At 39.4% G+C, this 10,968-nt stretch overlaps 1 protein-coding gene across 2 annotated transcripts in view; it reads right to left on the bottom strand.

Moving 5' to 3' along the window:
- Nucleotides 1-643: 643 nt before the first annotated feature.
- The window catches only part of RDX (radixin), a 77,669-nt gene continuing 67,344 nt past the window's right edge, over nt 644-10,968 (bottom strand). For both annotated transcript variants that reach the window (XM_069470918.1, XM_069470919.1), the window contains 2 exons: nt 3,710-3,807; nt 644-1,273 (listed from right to left, as the gene is read on the bottom strand). In XM_069470918.1, coding sequence (XP_069327019.1) covers nt 3,741-3,807 — 67 coding nt within the window. In that variant the 3' untranslated portion in view covers nt 644-1,273; nt 3,710-3,740. The remainder of the gene's footprint in view (nt 1,274-3,709; nt 3,808-10,968) is intronic.

Below are 10,968 nucleotides of genomic sequence, written 5' to 3'. Positions count from 1 at the left end.
ATGCCTGATAACCAACGATTTCACATAAATTATGAGAAGCTAATTTGAGAATAAATATTCCTTGATATTAGACACTGTTATATCTGCCTAATAACAGATTATTTGCTTATGTGTCCCCCATAGGAGGAGGTTGTTTCTACAATAAATAGACTGACTTAGTACCCTTGAAAAACCTCCGTGACAGGTGGAAAATTCTATGTCATGCTGGCATATTTCGTGTGGTTTTCCTGAAAATCGTTAAGGTATACCTCTGTGCCCAGCAAGCACCTAGGACATAATTGCAGCACAATACATATTTGAAGGATGTAAGAGTGATATTAAAATAGCTGACTTGCATCGCAAACTGTCACCTAATCCTCTAAGCTTCAGTCCTTGGACATTCAAACCACCTCCAAGTGCCAGAACTAGTGCCATCTCATGAATTGATAATGCTATCTCACATCCCAGCTCTGCCACCGTACTCTCCTCAACCCTCTTTCCCCAAACCCTGGCCAACTCCAGAGTGAAGCTTTGTGAAATCAGAGAAGATCAGAACCTGAGATGGGGCAGGCGAGCCCCACAGGTCAGCAGGGCAAGTCCCTGAGAATTGTTACTCACTGCCTACCACCAGGGTGGAGAATCAAGTGGAAAGCAGATCTCAGACTGATGTTAGAATATATTTATTGCTACATTTATATACAATTATACAAACAGCCCAGACAGGAAAGGGAATGTTGCAGCGATCTCTGCAGATTCCACAGATGTGTGCATGGAAACAGAGCTATATACCACTGAGTTTGCTCTCGGTTCAAAGCCCAAAATAAGTCACATACATTTTTTGAAAAAATGGAAAATTCTTGGAAATTCTCTCCATAGATTCCTTCTTACAAGCTAGTCATGCAAAAAAAAAAAAAAAAAAAAATTGGGTTTTCAGAAGCTGATGCCTTTTGGCATCTGTTTGGGGGATGGTGCCTTAAAGATGGGGTGCAATAGACGCCGGCTTGGGACTGCAGGGTGCAACGGGCAAGTCCCAACTCCTGGCCCATCTTGCTAAGGTCTGTCTGTAGGAAAGACAATCGAGTAGGGTTTGGAGAGAGACAGAATAGCAAGAAAGGGAAAACCAGCAGTAAACTGAGATGAGGAGAGAACCATCGGCAAGAGCCCTGGTTCAGGGAATACTGGTCCACCCAGTTCCAGCTGAGAGTCCAGACTTTGGGGAGATACACATTCAGAACACCAGGAATGTCTCGGCATGTCCTATCCTAAAGCTCTCCATATGTCAGCTGCCAGGGACCTGCGTGAAGACACAGAAGGAGAACAGGAATGTCAGGCACGAAAGAAACAAACTCGACTAATGGCATTGCAAAAGGTCTGCCTCCGAACATCTTTCCACACTTCACATTTAGTTATGGTTAAGTTAACATTTAGTCACGGTTGAGTTTGCTATTGAATTATGAAGGGGAATGGAACGCTGCTGAGGAAACGCAATGTGTATGGATTGTGCCAGAATAAAGGTGGGTCCGCAGACTCTACACTCTGACCTCAGCCCAGCTGGAATTATTTTTGGCCTCAAAAAGGAATCTAACACAGTAGATTTTGCAATGTTCTGATCCCGAATAATGGTGTGGATGTAAGATCCTGGTACGAACACTCCCCCTTTCACGTCACAGGCACATAAACCTTTGTGATGTGAGTCCCAGGAGAACTAGCTGAGCAGCCTGTGGGGCGCGTGTGCCCAAGGAATGAGATCACGGTATTTACTCCAGCTTGGTACGACCCACCTCAGGCCGCTTCCCATCTCATCTCGGGGATGCAGGAGAGAGAAATGCAGAACAGGTCTGACCTGGCCTCCTCAGCTAAAATCAGCCTGGAGCCTCAGAGAAAGGACAGGCCTGGGCGCTGAGGGCGAGAAGCCTACAGGTCTGAACACACTAGACTGTGCTGGCCTTTGGGGCTGATTAGTAATTTGCATACAGTCTGGTCCCGAGAAACCAGTCAGCTCTATCTTGCACATGGCTTTAGAGGTCACCTCTAATTCCTTGCCACCATAATCCCACAGGCCCCCTAGTCACAAGGAAGACAGATGACAGTGCTGTGGAGAAACCCTGAGGACAGTGGGAGAAGGACCAGAAAACCACTCAGAAGTCACTGTCATTTTTCTTGGGTCAATAACATTATAATCAACTCTGGAGGGGCCCAGCAGTTCTTCCAAGCCTGCCAACGATGTGACATTTCAAGCTAGAGGTATGTGGCGATTGCCAACTCCCTTGATCCCTTCATAAATTTATCTCTGGATAATTCAAAATCTCTTTCTGTCATTTGACCTTGACTTTTCTGGTGAGTAATGCAGAAACTTTCTTTCCTACTTCTGATGACAATAGCTCAGGGTCAAACGCACTCAGAGGGTTTGCTCTAAAAAGCAAGGACATTAATAGATGAAAGTCAGTGAGGAAAAACTATAAAACATTAGGCAGATTTTAATTTGGGGAATTTTACTAATCAAGAAACGAAGTGGAAAGAGTCACATAAATGAATTTCTACATTGGAAGAAACGGTTTAAGGATAGCTAAGAAGAGTATTGTTTGTGGCAATCTATGGAACATTAAGAATGTGCATTCACCAAGGATTTTAGCTCAAATATTAGGAATAAATACAGCTGGATTCTATGAATTTTCAATCAGGTACATGCCTTTCAAAACAAGTGAGAGCGAATGATGATGGATGTGTCATAGCCCTTCAGGTGGATTTTGAAACAATGAAAGTGCTTTGGTATGTCACGAAATGTCAGAGATTCTTGCATGACCTTAAACTCATTTCAGAGCACTCTAAAATTCAACGCCAAAGAAGTAAATTGCTTCTAAAAATTTCCCAACTTAAGTGAACATTTTCCCACCTTAATATGACCATTTTTTATGTCACATGAAAAACATCTAAAAAATAAAATTGCTATAATGGACATTTATTCCACATCTTAAAGTATTATCTCAAATAGATTTACACAGCAATTTGGGGGAACTCAAATATACCATTCAAGATCTACAAGATGAAACTACATTGCTGTGATTTTATTTAGAAATGAGATGGGTCAAATAGTCTCTTCCAAAGAAATTAAAGAATTTTAAAACAACCTGTTACTGTGACAATCAGGTAGAAAAGTTATTTTAAAATATTATGGAGGTCAACACATAATGCTATATTAACCTGCCTTATGAACTAATTCTTTAATTCTTCTACTCAATATGCATGTACAGAACTTCATTTTTAAGTAAATCTGATTTTTTTAAAAAAGAAAAAAAAAAGAGAAAAACCTCCCAGCAGACCACAAGTGTCATGGGTGTGAGCTTGCACTGTAATAGTTCACTGCTCATCGAGTGGGTTCTTTCACAAAGGTAAGAGAACGTTCTAAAGTAGTACATCCAATCAGCTCACTGAGATTACAGGTAGAATCTTATTTTAATAGACTCTAGCTGGCCTTAAAATTATTCAGTTGGAGGACGATATTTTTGACTGGCAAAGAGCTCAAGAGGTGCAAACTACTGAGAGAGAACATGGAGGATGGAATCAGAGGCTGTCATGGTACAGGTTGCTCTCAGTCAGCTCTTTTGACTAAAGGTCCTGGCCCATGAATGAACAGTTTCATGGGGTCCCACCAGCATCCTGACAGTGGAAAGTGTGGCAAGTCTAATGGGAAGGTAGGCTGGGCCTGGCCACGGCTGCCAGCTATACTTACCTAGTGAGGGAGGGAGCCTTCTTCCCGACGGTTACATTTGCTTTATACTGCTTTGGCAAGAGCGCATCTGGAACAGTGCATACAGTTTGGGTCCCCACCTTTCAAAAGAGACATCAAGAAGTTAGAAAGCATTTAGCAAAAGAACCCAGAAGGAAGCCGAATGGGAAGGGTGGCTGCCTGCTCAGCAGTCCAGAATGCCAGGAACACCCTTGCAACAACCCTGGATTATGTAGGGCCTGCTGGGTAACCAAGTTGCCAAACTAATTTTTCTAATCTTTAACCTCCTTTTTTTTTGCAATCCACCTTTGATACTCCACTATTAGAATGTGGAAATAAGAAAAACTTTAAATCTCCCTTTTACATTGATGCTAGAATTCTAATAGTTGCAGCATCTCTACACAAACAAATCAGTGTCACAAGAAAAATAGGTCTCAAAGCCATAAACACCAGAACTTCATGTCAGAGCAAGGCTGATTACCAGATTTCATATTTTATTTGAAGTTCTCTCTTGATTCATCGAGTCACTGTTAAAGTTTCTTTCAGTTACCAACCAGACTAAGGGACCCAAAATTCTTCGCAGTGGCTACTCTGAAATCAATAGTTGCTGTGTTTGAATAAGCACATTCTCGATACCTGCCTCCTAAAAGATTAGGATGGATTAAGACAAACAAATAAACAAACAATGAAAACTATCTCCTCTGCAGCCATATTGGTGCTGCAGTGGTTAGAGATCAGTTTCAGCCCTACTGTCCCTGGTCTGTCCTCTTCAGCTGACTCACCTGCCATTCTCAGATGTAGCCCTTAGAGACACCAAAAACACAGTCATAATTAACAAAGAAGTTGTTAAGCTGGCCAGGTTTATCCATGAGTCAGTCCTGTGACTGGGGACAATGCCACTTACAGTATTTTCTATCCTCGTGGGTGAAGAGATTGGAATACAGTTACTGGCAGTCTCTGTCTTATAAATGGGTTACATATTAAGAGGGCAGCTGCGGTGGCCTGTTTCCCATGAAAACCATGTTATAGATGGTAGTTCAGTTTCTAGGCAGTTTAACCCATAATGAAAAACTGAGTCTTTGCAGTAAAATACAGTAGAAACTCCAAATTTGTCAAAAGTAGCAGTAGAGGAACACCGAAACAATGATATTTATTAACAGTTATAATTTTTCTTTAATGCATGAGCTTGATGTTGAACTAGGCAGAATTAATTAGAAGATGATTAAGTACTTGGAATTTATGAACATTTTAAAGGAAACTTAAGTTTGAGGTAGATTTAGACTCATAAAGGAATAAAAGCAAAGAGAGCTGGCCGGGCACGGTGGCTCACGCCTGTAATCCTAGTACTCTGGGAGGCCGAGGGGGGAGAATAGCTCAAGGTCAGGAGTTCGAGACCGGCCTGAGCAAGAGCGAGACACTGTCTCTACTAAAAATAGAAAGAAATTAGCCAGACAACTAAAAATATATAGAAAAAATTAGCTGGGCATGGTGGCACATGCCTGTAGTCCCGGCTACTAGTGAGGCTAAGGCAGTAGGATTGCTTGAGCCCAGGAGTCTGAGGTTGCTGTGAGCTAAGCTGACTCCACTGCACTGTAGCTCGGGCAACAGAGCAAGACTCTGTCTCAAAAAAACAAACAAACAAACAAAAAAAGCAGGGCCAGGCGCAGTGGCTCACGCCTGTAATCCTAGCACTCTGGAAGGCCGAGGCGGGCGGATCGCTCGAGGTTAGGAGTTCGAGACCAGCCTGAGCAAGAGCGAGCCCCCGTCTCTACTAAAAAATAGAAACAAATTATCTGGCCAACTAAAAATACATACAGAAAAAAAAAAAAAAATTAGCCGGGCATGGTGGCACATGCCTATAGTCTCAGCTACTCAGGAGGCTGAGGCAGGAGGATTGCTTGAGCCCAGGAGTTTGAGGTTGCTGTGAGCTAGGCTGACGCCACGGCACTCTAGCCCGGGCAACACAGTGAGGCTCTGTCAAAAAAAAAAAAAAAAAAAAAAAAGGCAGAGAGAGAAAAAGAAAAGAGAATGATTTTCATGAATATACTGAGAAAATTTAGAGGAGCATGAGAAAGGAGGATGGGGAGTAAAGTGGATAAATGTGAAACAGAAGAAAGAGTAAGGCGGAGTTAGCAGTGATAATGGAGGAAACTGCTTGTTTGCATTTCCCCAAAAAAGAGAGATGAAGAGGTAGGTCAGAAATTTCCAAAGTTTGCCACCAGGTGGTGCCATGAGATTAGACTATAGTACTTTGGTTGCCGACAGTAACAACAGCAGGGGAATGACAGGAAGACACATACAAATCAGATGGGCTGGATATTCCAATACAGGTGGCTCAGGATGTGTGGAGCACCAAGCTGTAGGTTAGGACATATATCAAGTTATTTCAGGAACGCAAACATGGTCTAACATTAATAAAATCTATTTATCTAGTTCAGTGTTAATTTTTTAAAGCACTTATGCATGATTATCTCAGTATACACAGAAATAGCATTTAATCAATTTAAAACCTCCTTTTATTTTCAAAAAACTCTTAGAAAGGTATATGTATTAATATGTAAAAGGTAGTTTCCTTACTTTAATAAAATTCAGGTACCAAAAACCTAGAACAAATATATTGAGTGGCAAAATGTTAAAGATATTAGACGCATTCCTCTTAAATCAGAAATGAGACACTACTTATGTTCAACATTGGACTGGAAGTTCCAGCCAGTCAACCCAGTAAGATAATAAAGTTATATGGATTTGGAAGAAAGGCTAAAAACTTATTTGCAGAAGATAACTATATAGAAAGCCCAGAAGACTTTGCAAATTACTAAAGAACAATAAAAATTAAACAAGATTCCTCAACTTAAAGTCAGCAAACAAAAATCAACTGCATTTCTCTACACCAGCCACAAATACCTTTCAAATATAACTCCTAAAAAGACAGCAAAAAAAAAAAAAGATTCTTGATAATACATCTAACAGAAGAAATACACGATCTTAATGCAAAAATTTAAACGACTTTACTGTGAAATATTAAGGAAGACTTCAATAAATGGAAAGATATATTCATGATTGGAAATGTTTAATATTATACAGAAAAAAATTCTTCCCACATTCATCAGTTACTATATTTCCAATGAAAAGTTCCCAAAGATTTTTTTCCATAAAATTTAAACTAATTCTAAAATTTATGTAGAACAAAGGGCCGAAACTAGTCAGGAATGTAGTATAAAAGTAAGGTGGAGAAACTTTTAAAGAAAGTTCAACTAGATATCCAGACCTGTTACAAAGCTAAGGCTGTAGTAATGAAGACAGAAGGGTATTGACATAGGGATGGGCACACTGACCAATGGAACAGAACAGAACAGAGAGTATAACAGAGTATAAGAGAGTATAACAGAATAGTGAGATATATATGAAAGCAGTGGCAATACAATCAGTAGGAAAAGGATGAATTGTTAAAGTATTAAGACAACCAGTCATCTAGATAGAAAAAAATAAAATTGGATCCATACTTCATACCATATACAAAAGTTATTTCTAGCTGGACTAAATTTTTTTTTCCCTTTTCTTTTTCTTTCTTTCTTTTTTTTTTTTTTTTTTCTTTTTTATGGAGATAAAGTCTTGCTCTGTCATCTGGGCTAGAGTGCAGTGGCATCAACATAGCTCACCACAGCCTCAAACTCCTGGCTCAAGCGATCCTCCTTCTTCAACCTGCCAAGTAACTGGGACTACAGACACACACCACCACACCTGGCTAATTTTTCTATTTTTTGTAGAGACGGGGTCTTGCTCTTGCTCAGGCTGTTCTTGAACTCCTGGCCTCAAACAATCCTCCTGCTTTGGCCTCCCAAAGAGCTAAGATTACAGGCATGAGCCACTGAGCCCGGCCTGGACTAAAGATTTAAATGTAAAAATAATCAAACTTTTAGAAGAAAATAAAAACCCAAAATATTTAGAAGAAAATATAGGAGAATACCTTCATGACCTCAAGTGAGAGAAGAATCTCTTAACACACATAACAAAAACATTCCCACAAATATAGAGAGAAAGATTTATAAATTAAGCTCAAATAAAATCTAAAACTTTTACCCAACAAAAAAATCATGAAAAGGTGAAAAGACAAGGTTACAACACCTATAAAACACTTAAATGTCAAAAGATTAGTAACCACAATATAAGAAAATTTTCTGACTCAATGAGATCAAGATAAACAAGCAAATAGAAAACAGGCAAAAACAAAAACAGTCACGTCAAAGAAGAGGAGACACAAAAGGCCCATAAATATAAGAATTCTCAACCACATTAGTAATCAAGAAAATGTAAATTAAAAGCACCGTAAGACACCATCTCACACCTATCAAATTGGCAGAAATTGAAAAGTCTAGTGATACGTGTGTGAAGATGTGGCTAAATCCTTACTTTGGGAAACAATTTGATGGTTACATAGTAAAGCTGAAAATATGCATACCCTACAACTCAAAAATAATTGCCCTCCCTAGGTCTCTGCTACAGAAATACTATTGCAAATATTCACTAGAAAGACAAGAATATCTTGTGGCTATATTGATTATATCATTTTTTTAAATACTGGAAACAATCCAAATGTCCATCATCAGAATTGATACATTGTAGTACATTCATAAAATAAACACACTCACAGCAGTGAAAATGAATGAACCACAGCTATATACATCAAAATGGATGTGCATGTGTATGTAATAAAACTATTTTTATAAGGTCCATATGTGTGCAAAACTAGACATTCTATTGCTTGTGGATACAAACACACGTAGTAAAAGCAAAGGAAAGGATGATGTAACAGAGGAGGGAGATGGAATGCCAAAGTTACTGGCAATATACTATTTTTAAAACTGACACATATCTATTATCTATATATATTCCTTTATTTATATTTCTCCTAGGCACATTTCTTTCCCTAACACTGTTGTAAAACAATCTCTAGTTTTTAAGTGTTTAAAACAGCTAGAAAATGATGGAGGAAAAATACTACCATAGACGGGAAAGTTATGAATTTGGTTTCAATTATCTTTGGTCTTTGAACCATTCAAATTTCAAAGGTCTCAGAGAAACCATCCATGCAGAAAACTCAATAGTTACTCTAAGGACACCAAGTAAAAGAAGTAACTTATTCCTACAGTGTTGGTTGGGTGCTCTCATCTCTTGAAATCAGTGATTCTCAAAAGTGTAGTCTCAAAATATCAGCATCAAGCTTCACCTGTGAGAAATGCAACTTCTTGGGCCCCGCACAGACCTACTGAATGAGAAACCTGGGGAGGGGGTCCTGCAATCTGTGTTTTAACAAGACTTCCAGGTGAGTATGATGCATGCTAATTTGAGAACCACTGCTGAAAGTTTTTCAAATGTGTAAGAAAATCCCTTCATTACAACAAAATAAGACCTCTGTAGGATCACATCAAAATTCCAAACAGCTGAGAAAGCCACACCAACTGGCCCTTGAAAGAATATGACTGTTTCTTAAATCCTTTAACTCAGGTGTCAGCAAACCAAATCCAGCTTCCCACCTGTTTTTGTACAGACCATGATTTAAGAACTTTTTAACTTTTTTTTTTTTTTTACAAATCATAGGAAGAATATTCTGTGACATATGAAAATTATATGAAATTCAGATTTAAGTGTCTATAAAATAAAGTTTTATTGGAACACAGGCATCCTCATTCATTTACATACACCTATAGCTGCTTTTGCACTATAACAGCAGAGTTGCATAACTATTGACAGAAGATTTGGCTTCCAAAGTCAAAAATACTTAGTATCTGGACCTTTCCATAAAGGTCATTTATTCTAATTTGATAGTTAGAATTTACTAATCTAAAAGCAAACTACAGGTAATTATAGTGATTTTCTCTTAAATAAAAATGAAATTTTCATCTTAATTCCATAGACAAAAATCTAATAGTTTAAAGAATCATAAGGAAAGTTAAATCAGATAAAGCAAATCAAACAACCCAGACAGAGCATCTGGGAAATGTTAATTGTGCTTTTTCTCTCTTCAAATATTCTAATAAGTGACAAAGAATTGACCGGTGAATTCAAATAAAATACTCTATCACATTCGATTCTGAAAACTAACTTAGCATTGTCCTCCTACATTTACTCAGGGGGTTAACTTAAACTATAAGCCTGTCTCAAATGCTGCATGGTGACTTCCTTTCTCAGATCTCACACTGTGGCCACCGTCCTTCCTGGCTCTCCTCCCCAGGCTGAAACTCACCAGAGCCCTCTCTCTGATCCTCAACCTCTTGAATTTTCTCCAGACTGAGTTCAGTGCGTATCACTGAAGTCTTCCTCACTGAGTTCCTGAAATATTTTATTCAACACCTATTGGGTGGTGAAAAAAAGCCTATTTCTATCCACATCCGCCTTCACTTCTCCAATTTCACTTTCCTCTAGATTTCGAAGATCTCTTGAGCACGGGCCCTTCCTTGAGTTTGAAGACTTTAACAGTCAGTAAAAAGAAAACAATGCCTTCTCTCCCCTACAAGAGTAAATCATATATTTCAGCTGTAAACCCTTAAGCTATGTTCATCTCATCTTGAAAATGGGAGCACTGAGTTCTGGACTGATCGGAGTTTCTAGCCCACGTGAACCTGCTCTTCAGTTTGGTGGATTTGATCTCCAGGTCACTGCTACTCTGTGTTCAACTTAAGATTTAAAGCATTCTTCTCTGACCTCTAAATCAATGGATACATTCACTTTGAGTTATGCAGGTAAAATAATCCTCCAACGAGCATGTGAACAAGTCTCAATTGGCTTTAAACTGGAAAGGTAGTGTTACGGAATCAAAAGGACATGGGCTTCCACTTTGAAGAAAACCAAAATCCAAATGCAGCCTCTGCCACTATGGTGGTCTTGGGGCAGGTTACTGAACTGTAAAATAAATTAGTACACCTGCCTGCAAGGACCCCTGCAGCCTTTATGACCTCTTTGTGTGGATTAGGCAAAGAAGCCCCCTTCCTCCCATGGATGCAGCCCCAGGGTACACAGCTGGTTGTGTACAAACTTCATTTGCACTTCTGTCCCTGTACCTCTGTCCCTCAACTTCTACAGAATCTACCCTTTCTTAGCTTAATTCTGGCAGCAACGTTTTTCCCCCCAGGCCAAACTACGCAGTGGACATTTGGCCTAGATCCTGCAGGCTTCTTAGCGTGGCTTAGAAAGCTCCTTGTGATCTGGCTCCTCTCAGCTTCATCTCACGTACCACTCTCCTCTGGGTCCACTGGGCTCTGGAC

The sequence above is a fragment of the Eulemur rufifrons genome, chromosome 6 (genome assembly GCF_041146395.1).
Source record: "Eulemur rufifrons isolate Redbay chromosome 6, OSU_ERuf_1, whole genome shotgun sequence".
In the NCBI taxonomy this organism is placed as follows: domain Eukaryota; kingdom Metazoa; phylum Chordata; class Mammalia; order Primates; family Lemuridae; genus Eulemur; species Eulemur rufifrons.
Note: the sequence above shows the minus strand (reverse complement) of the source record. Positions and strands in the feature narration are given on the sequence as shown.